General features: G+C 39.8%; 1 protein-coding gene across 1 annotated transcript in view; it reads right to left on the bottom strand.

The window, feature by feature from the left end:
• LOC131981752 (dedicator of cytokinesis protein 2-like) overlaps positions 1–13,788 on the bottom strand; it is a 114,345-nt gene that overhangs the window by 19,136 nt on the left and 81,421 nt on the right. The window contains exons 27-33 of the mRNA XM_059346193.1: positions 5,269–5,367; positions 4,398–4,492; positions 2,498–2,576; positions 2,282–2,382; positions 1,899–1,957; positions 1,272–1,420; positions 823–908 (exon numbers count right to left, since the gene is read on the bottom strand). Of these exons, the coding sequence (XP_059202176.1) occupies positions 823–908; positions 1,272–1,420; positions 1,899–1,957; positions 2,282–2,382; positions 2,498–2,576; positions 4,398–4,492; positions 5,269–5,367 (668 nt within the window). The remainder of the gene's footprint in view (positions 1–822; positions 909–1,271; positions 1,421–1,898; positions 1,958–2,281; positions 2,383–2,497; positions 2,577–4,397; positions 4,493–5,268; positions 5,368–13,788) is intronic.

A 13,788-nucleotide genomic window follows, 5' to 3' on the forward strand; every position in this document is an offset into this window, starting at 1 on the left:
ACCAGTGACATAAGTCCAGAGTTAACATTTTAAAGGGGTTAGAACCAAATACCGCCTCTTACGTACTGGTAAAGATTTAAACCGTTTTTGTATCATGTTTCATATTGTAGCACTACCAGTGTTTGTGCACCACTGCTGCAGAATTGTGAGCACCGCTGCTTAAAATTTAACATGATTATTAATATTCTCTATTGTGTTTTGTTGAGTGTGTGGCTTAGTCTCTCCAAACACATGAAGTGTAGCGGAGGAGAGCCAAGTGAAGTCAAGATAACATTGTCAGTACTGTTGTTGTAACCTGTTTCAAATGGGGTCGGTAATGAATGATTTTCACCTAGCTTTGTCTTTCTGCTGGACGAGGCCAGAGAATATTTTGTTAAAAATTATGTATGGTGCTGTTTTGCCCTCAGTGTTCCCAATGAAGTTTGCTAGAAGTGATGTAATGTGCAATGCACCAGTCTCTGTTTCAAAAAAATAAATATAAAGGTTAAATTGCTTGTCAGCAACATGTCATATCGTAACTTAATAGGCATTTTGTCCTTGTGGGCTCTGATTCATTTATCATATGTTGCTTTTGGTGTTTTTCAATTCTGTTTGGAAATAAATAAGTTCTGTGCTGTGGATCGATGTGACGAGTGCTTCATGTGGATCTTATATTTGGAATTTGGAATATTTGGAAAATTAAATGACAAATGTTTGAAGAAACTTTCAAGTTTTAAATCTGTGGATGGAATTTGTGGCAGTATGTGGGGGAATGAGTGGCTGTAAGTCCTCATGCATCAAATCGCTGCTTTAACTGTGGTACATCCTAATATTCAGGCCTACATGGTCTCCAGTAGTTGCATGTATCGCTCGTCTCCTCCTCCACCTTCCACCTCATGGTCCAACTTCAGAATGATCTCATTCTCAAACTACAGCAGGAGAGAGAGAGAGAGAGAGAGAGAGAGAGAGAGAGAGGGAGAGAGACAGAGAGAGAGAGAGAGAGAGAAAGAAAGGGGAGAGAAGAACAAATGAGAGGAGGAATAGCAGAAGAAATCAATTATGCAAGCATAATTAAGGTGTCCCTTTTACTTTTATGCAGTGCCACAGGAAATCAATGGGTGTGAGCAATGTGCCAGTGTTTCTGTGTGTATTCTGTGCATGCAAAAGTGAATTTGACTTTAATATCTTTCCATTACCTGCACACAAAGACATGGAAGTGTTCATTAATTTCTGTATGTGTGTATGTATGTATGTATGTATGTATGTATGTGTGTGTGTGTGTGTGTTTCTACCTTCTGGAAGTTTCCAGAGTGCGCATTTTCGCATGTGATCATGTCGAAGAAGATGGGAATGGTGGCTCGTCTCAGCTCTTCTTCTGGGATCAAAGTCATCTCCAGGATGGGGCCCACCATGCCGGGGATGAAACAGATCTTATGACTCCCTGAAAGCACACACACACACATTTATAATTTTTTTTAAAAAAGGGGGCGAGTTAAGCCATAGCTAAACCCATCTCCCCATGGTTCCAACTTTTGCCCCCAGGAAGGCTCCTCAGGACCAACGCATACTAATTCAACAGCAGTATTTCCTTCTACAAAAAGGAACTCTGAACTCTGCTTCCTATCTCGAGAATATAACCCTGCATTTCTGTACATGCTGCGTTCCCTGACTACCAAAGAACACTGTGATTTTATTTATAGAGTGATATGTTTTATTGATGCCTGTCTGTGAAATGGTGCTGACATTGTGCACCCTCATCAAAACGCTGTACCGTAAACAAATTCCACTGATGCTCAGTTGTGTCATGAATTCACCCACCTACACACACACACAAAGGTATGTCTTGATATGTGAATATAACATGTTGCATACCCAGAAGCGACAAGGCAATCACACTTATATAAACTGGATTTTCGTACCTAGTTTGTACCAGATGTCGCGTATTGCAAAGCCAATGAGTCTTCTCATATCTCCATATCTGAAATTAAGAGAGAGAGCAAATACACAGAAAGAGAGACAGAAAGAGAAATCAGTCTATTAGTGTAGAAGCAATGTCTTGATCAATACTATTACATCTACCCCCAGAAACCCAAAAGCCCCATGGGAAAGATAATGCTGTGCCATTCTTCCCCAAATTTAGCTAAATTGAATGTCTATCTCCAGGCATCACACGGTTTTAATAGGCAGTGGGAGTGTAAACAGTAAATGCAGACTCCAAAATAGATCCCAAATCACTGAATGTTTCATTAGAGCGGGGAGAATAGATATGGTAAATAAAGAAAGTATATGGCCCTTCTCTCACTTGGCCAGGATTTTGTTCCTCTTGGTTGGCGAGAAATGCTGAAGCTGCAGAGACTCCTGGGTAATAAACGCCACCGCCAAGTGGAAGTAGTTATTCCACAGCTAGATGGGAGAGAAGAGAGAGGAAGAGGGGTTATGTGGGGAGAGACAATAGAGATCATGCTAAAAGCAGTAGAGGCAAAAAAGTTGCCGTCAATATGAGCCTATAAATACTCACCTGTACTTCAAAGTCGTCGTTATTGAGGAACTTTTGGTTCATTGTGTCTGCATAGGTATTGATGGCTCTCAGGAACACTCTGATGGACAGAAACACATAGGTTAATTGATTTTATTTGATGATTAGAAAACATAACAATGCACTGCAGTCATTTTAATATGTTAAAGACCACAGCGGATGAAAACACAGCAATGCCTCAAGGCTTATTTCCTTATTAACTGCACAAGATAAAGCATCACAGCAACAAAACTGCAAGTGCAGACAGTATCATTAACATAGGAATAGCACATAGCAGGGTAGATTTGTCAACATGCTTGTTTTTTGACCATAAAGGTTAAAAATGTAAATTTAAATGGAATATGCTGCATGGTAGTTTATAATAAAAAACACCACTTTGGGAAATACTCAGCTTCAGATTTGTGACTGCTGTGTACTGCTGCACTGAAGAGAAATTTGTTTCTGCCCATTTGGCTATTAAATTGAAAAGGTACCTATTGTAAAGTAGCTATGATTGTCTCTTAGTTGTGAGAAATAACAATAAAAGGCTCCCTGTAGACCCAAAATAACACATTTATGCTGCATGCAAATAAAGTGGACATGTCTATAAAGACTTGTGGGCACCCATAGAACTCTTTCATTCAGATGTAAGAGGTCAAGGGAGCCATTTGAAAATGGCCATGTCTTGGGTTTTTCAGTCACCCATAATCTAGTTTTAAATAATACCAATATTGTCGCTCTAGCTTTAAGATAAATCCAACTACAGCTTCTTAAACACAGTAATTTTGGCTCACCTACTCACTCACTGAGTCCTGAAGCTGTATTTCCTCCCTATTTCTGATGCGTGGGTCAGGGTTTTTAATTATGCACCCACCCGAGCCAAAAATATGTGTTAATCATACCCAAATTGCAAATTGCCCAACTTTGTGTATTATAGTAGCACATTTGTAAGGACTGAGGACTCATACAGGGTGATTTTAAACCACGATGTTTGTCGCAGTAGTTGATGACTGTCAGCCAAACAAACAACAACAATAAAAGTACCACTAAACTAGAATTGCTGAAGTCAATAATTCAAAAATATCTGCACAAGTTTGACTGTTGATGACTGATAAAGAAAAACCTTTGGGAAAAAAGTCATTTTGAAGAAATAAATAGATGAGAATCTGTCAATGATCATGAATTCAACTTATTTGTTGCTTATCAAAGAACTGCAGTTTTGACAGCCCACAGCCTTATACTGCCAGACAACACTGTGACATTGCTTCCGATTCAAAACTTCTGTCACAATGACAGATCATGATAGCAGCTTCACACAGCGTACAGGTGTATCAGTGAGTTGTGCCTTCTTGCATTTCTAAAGTTAAGTAGTAGATCTGCTCCCAGTCTTTCTGCCCGACATGATCTATATATCAATCATCGTTATTCACACCAAGATGACATTCTCTCCCTAACCTTTTCTTTTCAGTTTGGCTTTCTTTCTCAACCTGCAATTTCTTCCCTAACCCCAGTCTGCAGACTCCTTATCAACCTGTCTTTTCCTCTATCTCACTCTCACTTTTACCTATTTGCCTTTTCTCTCCTTCTGACACAGCTGTAGCCTCCCGTCTCGCTTGCATCACAAAAAATACACCACAGCAAGCTCACACACACAAACACAGTTGTCAAATCAGCCGTTTTCATCATCTCAGCCCTGATCCCCAGCTTTCCTATCTCTAACTTATCCCTGTGTGGGTTTCTGTGGATGCACAAGTCACTGTGGATGTCAACAATCTTTTATAATTCCTATACACCAAGCCTCAATAGCAGGTTGAACTGGGGCAGCTGTGGCCTTTTCTTTGTCCCAGACCTGGGACACGGAGGTTGAGGGTTTACATCTCAGGTCTGTGTGTGCTTGTAGTACCTGTTCTGCACCATGATCATGGCCATCCAGTCAGAGGGATACACATGTTTCCGAATCAGGTCCTTGAAAAGTAGGAAGGACTCCATCAGGAAGTCCTGCGGTGAAATGGACAGAGAAGGAAAATGTGTTTGTATAACTGTTAATTCATTATAGTTTTAGTGTTTGTTTTTCTTACTGGCAGTGCAGATTTAAATGCACAATGTGTAATTTTCTGTTACTCTCATGTTCTCTTGATCAACACAATATCAAAACACAGTGTTTCAATAGGATCCAGGTGCTTCAGTCAGCAGCAGTTAGGATTCATGTTCATCGTTCAGGAGTTTTTTTTAAAGGGAGCCAAATTATCCACAGGGGTTGCCTCTTCTCCAAAACAAATAAACCCAGCGATTCAAAACAGTAAAAACACTGAAAAAAGCTGTTTCACATTCAAAATGAGTTTCTATCCGGTGGACAAAAGGCATCCTGGATGGGCTGCAAGCCGAGCTGCTGCTAACGGTTATTCAATTCATTTCAGTTCAATTCAATTTTATTTATATAGTCCAGAATAACAAATTTGCTTTAAGGGCTTTAAAGTCTATATAGCATATGACACCCTCTGTCCTTGGACCAATTGTTTAGCTTGTTTCTCTGATAACTTAAGATACTAGACATCTGATGACTAAAATCCTTAATTAACCAATTTAAATATAAAGTGAAAAACAAAGATAGTTATAAAAATGTGGGTTAAAACTGGATAAAAAGTGAATGATAATCCAGGTACACAACTCAACAAAATATATAATATAGGTCTGGTCTAGTGTTTAGACATTTGAATGGAGAAAAGTCACATAATTTATCTTTAACAGACATCTGCATGTGTGTACAAACTTACCACAAGATCAGAGGTTCCAGCGAAGGTTTCTATGTATGTTTTATAGTGACGATCATCCATCTGACTGAGGATAGCTGTCATGCAGGCAACCACCCTGGACTAAAAAAGTAAAGTGCAAGTGTGTGTGTGAGAGAGAGAGAGAGAGAGAGAGAGAGAGAAAGAGACGCACCATTACTTTTGTGGCACTGTACAGCTGCTCTTACATTGAGGACTATATATCTAGAGCAAAAGACATTCAAATCTCTTAAGGTAATTTGTTGCTGCACCATGAGGCTGCCTAAGTTAATTTCAAAGAAAACCTCAGACCAGTTCTGTCACTTGCTAATTTGAGACGCAGTCCAAAGTCTTAACAGCATCAGCATCATCACATAGCACCTACAGGACCTGGAACAAAAGGCCAGCGCTCTGAGCTGTGATGTTATTTTTAAAGATGCTGAATGCATGAACATGTTGTTCCCACAATGTTGTTCACAAATTACCATAATTACTATAAACAAACATAACCATTGCCAGGAGGACTGGCAGCCTCTCCAGTTTCTAAATTGTATTCAATAGTTTAAATTGTGGCCCTCAGCCACCAGGTAAGAATTTGAAAATATATTTTGAATTGTTATATAACCCAAATAGAAATAATAATAATAATAATAATAAAAACTTTAAAAAGAAACAACAAACATTGAAGCTTTCATGTGACAGCAGATGGTGAAAAGTGCAAACAGCTTAAGGAACATATTCTATTTGATTTACTTTTTCTAAAAGAGAAGACAGCTTTACGTATATGAGGGAGAGAAATACCAGCAACATCAAGGAGAGTGGTAATTTTGACAAACACCAGGCCCCTGTTCATAGAATTTGAAAAGCAAGATCTGGTCAACACAAAGAGGCAGACTGTTTGCATGGTAAAAACATTGCATAAAAAAAAATCATATCATATGAAATCACATCAAAGAAAGAAATAAAGCGGCTTTCCTTCCTGTGGCAAATTTGCATTCTGATGTAAATGCTGCAGGTTTTTTTAGTGTTGGTGTTTTTAATGAGGTATTAACTCTTCAGTAGGTGCACTTTACACTGAATATGGCCCAAGGTGAGTACACAAAAACACAGAGAGAGGCTGGTAATGGGGAGAATTAGAGATAGAAGATGAAAGTGAAGAAGAGTCAAGAGACAGATGAGGCAGCAGAAGGAGAAAGCATCGCTGCAAAAGTAAGACAGACATGAAAGATGAGGATAGGCAAAAAAAAAAAGAAAAAGAAGAAGTTTTAAACAAGTTTCAAGTTTTAAGTGTGTGTGTGTGAAAACTACTTATGCTGAGAAAAAAAAACCTTGAGCTGGATTAAAGCACACAATTCATGGAAAATTTAGCGTAAACCTTTCCACAACCAGAGGCTGAGAGGGGGGGAGACACGAAGGCAGGCAAGGGAGGAGGAGAAACAGAAGAAATGGACAAGTGCACTGACCAGAAGAGAACTGAATTAACAAAATTTGTCATCAGCTCTCTTCCATCTTCCCTCTTCATCTAAACAGCCGGGTCTCCTTTCAAAAAACGACTCAATAGGTCGTTTGTACAAACAGCAAAATATGAGCCATATTTATGTTTTAGACTGTCCTCCACCGCCCTCTAGTGGCCATAGTAATTATGATTGACGGCTAGGTGGAGTATCAAGCACCGAAGTTGCAGTTAGAGTGGGAGGCAGGGACCAAGGACATTAACTCAGGAGAACGGCATTCGTTTCCCGTGTGAAACAAAACCGTGCATTACATTCTTACATAACTACGTACTCACGTCGTCCTCGTAACTACTTTACTTCTGGCATTTACTTACATTTATTTACTATTTAAACTGTCTTGTATAACGCCCAGGGAGTTTTTACCCTCAACCTAGATCAGCGGATTTGTAGCCTAGATTCAACTAAACTGCAGCCAGTGAGCAGTACGTGTATGTAAAATGACGTGTACGCTCCACTCTGTATCACAAAACACTGGGTCGTTTTGGGTGGAACTGACAAACAACCTATTCTTTCATTTAGGTTGGAGATATTGTTGATCTAAACCCACTGTTTGCCTGACTACTTCCTTAATCATTACTCTCTGTTAAGAACATTAGAGGAACCTTGGTTGAGCCTCCAGACTCAGATGAGGAGTGTGCTGTGCATCATAATCTGTTACTAGCAGATGTATAAAATTGGTAAATGTAGTTAGAATTTTAAGTTGTCTTTTAGCTTGTACCTGGCAGTGGTAGAGGAATATGAAAACACCAGTCTAGTGAGAAAACTTTGCACGGACACAAGTCAGGATCGACGAGGTAAAAAAACAAATTTTGAGTGGAGAAATACTTTAAGTTGCAAATGTTTCTTGAAAATAGAGAAAATGAAGAATGGTCTGCCAAACATAAAGTGGCCCTGTTACTTTTGTTCCTCAGCTTATTCACTTCTTCTAGTGTTTTTATTTCTTGAACGGCCCGTAAACATGCAGGCATGAGCCTCACAACAACGAGAGGCTGCAGCCTGAGAGGCATCAGGGCACCTCCTGGACAGCAGGAGGTCTGACTCTTAAGGAACACTGAGTTAATGTCCAGTGTGGAGCAGGCTGAATTGGCTCATGCCCTGTTTAAAGTCACTGTCAATTAGTTTTGTTCTACTTTCTCATTAATGTTCCCTCATCCTTCCCTCTGCTGTGCTTAATTGCTGGAATGAAGTTCGCTAACCTTTTTCAGAACCGTGGCAGATGTGCAGGTTTTTCTGCTTCATGTTAGCAGCCAGGGTTTGGGTGAAATTATCCTCCAGAGTTGTTGGCACAAAAGGGAAACACGAGACAGAGACGAAGGATGATGGATGGCTAATTGAAGATGAAAGATGAACGTTATCTAAAGTGGTGACAGTTTTCATCTTATTAAAACGGGCAAGGTGTGTGTGTGTGTGTGTGTGTGTGTGCACGCGCTTACCTACAATCTAATAAAATAAAATAAAAACATACTTTTTCAGTCACAAACACTTTTAAAAGAACTATAAAGACAGATAAACACACTCGGAAAGAACTGTATTTTGTATTGTGTGGCACCACCTCCATCCTCAACTCAACTCTTTCTCCATGCAGTGCAGTGACACCAGAGACCCTGTCAGCACACTCTCTTCTCTAATCTCTCTTCCTTTCTTCCTACTTCTCTTCCTCCCCTCGTGTTCCCATCACACCTTTAAAAGTGCTCTGAAATCAATTTAGTATGACACAAGAGTAAGCACTGCTTACTAATACGTCAGAAAAAGGTTTATAATGTCTCTTTTGTCACTAAAATCAAAGGAAGGTTAAAAAGTAAACTCAACACAGAGAAATGCTTTTTACAGTTTCCCTAGCATGACAGCAACCGTTTAGTGTAATTACATAATTTACAGTACAGCAAAAGGACAGCCAAACTAAAATAGAGGAGCAAGTAGAAGAGCAAACATCTCCTTCTCCCTCCCTCTCTTCCTGCTTTGCCTCCTTGACGTGTATACTGTTTGATCAGTAATAGGATTAAGAACACACTCTCACCAAAACTACTCTACAGTTCAGTTCTTTCTGGTTGCACATTCACTGTGTTTGTGTGTGCCTGTGTGTTGTGTGTAAGTCACGTGTTGTATTGCCCTACTTCAGTGTAATTGGTCTGAGGACTTATGCTCTCAATCTCCTCTAACAGCATCTACAAACACACACAAACACAGATGCTCACAGATGATCAATGGGTTAAATATCTGATCATCAAGTGTTTGTCAAAGTGAATGTGTTTCATCAACACATTACATGCAAAGACATATGAGACTTGTTTATATTAATAAAACTACTGATAGCTAGTGTGTGTGTGTGTGTGTGTGTGTGTGTGTGTGTGTGTGTGTGTGTGTGACAGAGAGAGAGAGGGCTCAGGGCTTGTCGAGGCGAAGGCCTTACGCAACAGTGAAGAGATTACTGACAAAACAGGACACAGATGCTGGTGAGGTCTGGGATTTCTCTCCCTTCCTCCTCCTCCTCCTCCTCCTCCTCCTCCTCCTGCTCATTTGTCCATCCATTTCTCTCTCTGGACATTTTCATTAATAATGTATTAACAGCTGTAATTTCTGAGTTGCATCTTGACAGTTACCTGAAAATGCACCTACGTGACTGGACACAAATTAAGCCTTGCTAGGAACCCGTAAAAGCTGCAATGTTCATTAAACCCCCCGGTACAAAGGTGTCAGACTGAACAACTACTAATCTACTTCACCTGTGCTATAAAATCTGACCCATGGGCTCACTCTGTCTTCCCCTGACATCCACCCTGCATCACCGTTTTTTGCACCCTCAGCACCTCCACTGCACACCTGCCACACATCCATGTTTTTTCTGATATTGCTCATTTCCACATTGTTTATTTGCACTAACCTAAGTTTAAATAAATTGTTTGTTTTGCAGCCACAAGGAGTTTTTAACTGGTTATGAAACAGTCTCAGTTTGATGCCTCTATGTGACCTACATAAGCAAATGAGACCATCAGCGAAAAGATTGGCAATTTCCATATAGTGATTCTAAATGCCTGTCCCGGTCTGATTACCCGCAAAATCAGACAAAATTATTTAAAGCACACGAGCAGAAGAGTTGAGATGTTTCTGAGATGTATTCTGAGGCACAGTTTGTCAGTGAGTAGTATGTGAGGAGAATTTTCTAGATTATTTTTTTTAACATTGTATTTTATGGTAGGTAATGTTTGATTGTGGGGCAGAATCAGTGAACAGAAAAAGAAGAAAAAATCAACAGTACAATGAAAAATAAATTAAAAGCATCAACCCTTGTAGGACATTGAACGATGGAAAGAATTGTGGGTTCGAAAATAATTCACAGATCCTAAATTGTCCCTTTTTCCCAGGTATGTAATATTTATATTTAATTAATGAAATGCATTGTGAGAAGTGTTTTTACACTTTATATTGGTGGCTAAAATAAAAGTTTACTTTGTTTCACTATCGTCATATTACAGTTATCAATCTCCCCAAATAGATACATTACCACATTGCTGTGCATCCTGCAAACAGCTGTGTATTGAAAATAAGTTGTGTCTTTCTTTCACTCACCTCTAAAACAAATATATGTGCTAGACAGATTAAGATAATTACAAGATGTTGGTTCACATTGAAACACGACTGTTATTGTACACAGGGGCCGCCAAAAATCAATACAAAATGAAAGTTCCTTGTAATTGCTTAAAGTGAATCTCTCGCGTGGACTCCCTCCTTGTCACATTGCCTGAGCCAGTTTGTGACAAACATCATATTTTTTGGTATTGTAACACTCCCATTACTCCAGTGCTGCTGCAGCTGTGGCTTGTTTTCTTCTGCAGGGAGCAGCCTCAGTGATTGAAGCACCCTGGCTCCATGAACAAAGCCCTCGCAGTACCGGCACTGCCACGAAAATGTATAAAAACCCATAATATGTTTGTGATCTGCTATAATATACCATAACAATAAATAGAGTTAAAAGGTCAACAATACTGATACCTAGGCTTTGGGTTTCTGCCAATACCAAGAAGTGATCTGATACCAGTGTAAAATAAGCTGATTTGTCACTTAGTGGAAGTGACTGGGATCAATGTTTTATAAGGCAACGTCAGACTTGAGTTAAACATCCATTTTCTAACTTTCTAAAATAAAATATAACAGATAAACACAGTTTTGAATTTACTAAATTGTTATCTTTTATTAAAATAATAAATCCTGCACCACTAACTTGAAAAATATATCTTCAAAATTAACATGAATTACAATTTTAGTGGAAACCTTTTAAATGTAGAAAGAATTGGCTTTAAATTCCAGTATAAAACAAAACAACTGCATATAATGAAGAATAAAATGATTCAGCATGATTCTTCTGGAGATGCTTGATTATTTTGTTTGTGTTATCTTCTGCAATATTACTGCCCTACTGTTACTCTACAGATATTGAATCCCCTCAGCTCTGCAGTCTACCAGAATTCTGTTGAAGCATGACATGCACATGTAGTCGGACATTTAATATAATTAAATAGATTGGTCCCACTATCACTAATAATTGATCCAGCTTATTGAGTCAGTATCTGACTTAAAATCAGTATCAGATTGGTTCATCCCTATATATCTAACACTGCAATATCTATCTTGCTAACTTCTGATACCATAATCTAAAGGCCAGAGTCAGGCTTTAGCAGTATATGCTTTTGAGAGTTGTGACAGAAGTATTTCCTCCTTCAGGAGTTCCACAGATTCACGTTCTGTCACAGAGTTCGAATTAAAGTTCATTATCCTCAAGAGATGCCCGTTGGGACAAACAGTGGAATGCAATTGATGCAATTAAATATAATTAACATATTCATTTTAAATTAAGAGGGAGCAATTAAGCATTGACTCTGACAACCCTAATTTAAATCCTTAAAGTGCTGGGGTTTGATCAGTTAGGGGAACACAGAGAATTGTTTCTGGCATGTTAGTCACAACTGTCAATCAATTCTGGAACAGTGGCGCAAGTAATCCACGAGGTGCACATGGATGATTCTGGAGTTTGCTCTCACCTATTAAATCACCAATATCCAAGACAGTTAGCCTCTTTTGAGTAGACAGACAGACAGAAAGCCATTCACACAGAAAGAATAGGCTGCAAACACCAATACATGAATAAATGAGTTTCAAGTTAAAGCTGAAGGGGCATGATAACAACCATCCATTCACATAACTCCATATCAGGCCCATTGATGCCTTTCACAGCACTTCATTTAAGTCCATATCCTGCCTGTGCTCTCCTCACCACCCTTTCCTTTTTGCCTCCTCTTTTTCCTCTTCCCTCCTCTGTCGTTCCTTTTGTGGTGTCCCCTCCAGGTGGCAAGTCATTACGCTGCTCTCAACTGTGATTTTTCATCATTTTTTAAAATAGAACATCTACAAAACACAGTCTCTCTTGAAGCCTGCAGCATTCCTCACTGTACCCCCACAGACACATGCTCATCTCTGACCCACCCCCTTCTATCCCACGATTAAACACAGAGACACACAGCACACACGCACGCACACAAACATACACAATTTTCCAGACACTTGGGGGCTAAGGTGGTATGCAGAGGGGGGATGAAAGAGAGAGAGGGACTGTGCGGAGGTGTAATTAGAGTTGTGTGTGTCAGGGTGATGTAGCTGTGTGTTTGTCTGAGGCAGATAAAGAGAAAGAGGTAACGTGGGTGTCTATGTGTGCGCATGGGTGTTTGCATTCCAGTGTGTAAGTGAACATGAACGTCTGCTCCCTGTTCAGAAAACAGATCAATGCGTCCTCAGACTCCCGTCTCCCAGTCAAGTACAAACAGACACAATCAGCTGATACAAATAAGGAGGAGAAAGAAAAGAGGGGGACAGAGGTCAGGAGGGAAGGAATAAGGATAGAAGGACAAGAAGAGAATCTTAGTCTCTATCTCACAAACTGCTCTTCCTCCTTGACATGACATGCTTCTCATCTCATCCTCTTCTCCACAATCAAATTACTGAGCTTCAGCAAAAACCGTCTCATGCTGTGTCAACCGTGTATGTTTCTGTACACATGTGTTTTATATATAAAGACCCCATGTGTTGCACAGCACCTCTCTGCTTATGTAATGTACACACACATTCACAATGTCTGTCTCTCTCTGTCACGCGCACGCACACACACACACACACACACACACACACACACACACACACACACACACACACACACACGCACACACACACACACACACACACACACACACACACACACACACCTTTGCTTGCTTCATCAGAGGTCAATTGAAACACAACGCAAGGTGAGTCAACCACTTTGCAGTGGCGCATACATCACCAGTTATTTTCAGACGGGGGGAGGGCTCAGGAGGGACATTTATGTGGACGCTGCATCAAGGGACCACTCAGGACACACACACACACTTGCATGTAATAATTCACTGTCTATACACTCACACAATCACATCACTGACGGTCATAACTCAAATGTAGTTAAATGTGCCCTTGTGCTTAAATGACATACAACAGTTTAACAAGCTTATGCTTCATTAGGTGTACATTTATTTCAGTTATTTTAGCTGTAAATGACCAAAATGACTGACTACATGCAAGATTCAGAGTCTGTGCCAGGATCGTCTGCACGCAGACAAGCAAACATGGAGCTTGCACTGCTAGCCACAAGTTAAAAAATGGCAATAGTGCTCCCACTGGCTAGCTTATTGCTGCAGCTCTGCACTGTGTCCTACCTGGGCCAAGGTACCGTGGTAGATCTGAGCCGATACGATGGTTCTGCTGATCATCACTCACACTCACCATTATTACACTATATCATGACATAGCAAATATTTGTTTGCTGCTTTTTAAATGTCATTAATGTCGTGTACAGCACCTTTAAGGGAATTAACTTCCTCTGATTTGTAGCTTAAAACTCTTTAACTTTCCTGTGAAAGAAAAAAAGAAATTCTCATCTTCCCTGATGCATGACAAATAAAGAAATTAATTAGCATACGCACAACTCCTG

The sequence above is a fragment of the Centropristis striata genome, chromosome 12, assembly GCF_030273125.1.
Source record: "Centropristis striata isolate RG_2023a ecotype Rhode Island chromosome 12, C.striata_1.0, whole genome shotgun sequence".
NCBI classification, from domain to species: Eukaryota; Metazoa; Chordata; class Actinopteri; order Perciformes; family Serranidae; genus Centropristis; species Centropristis striata.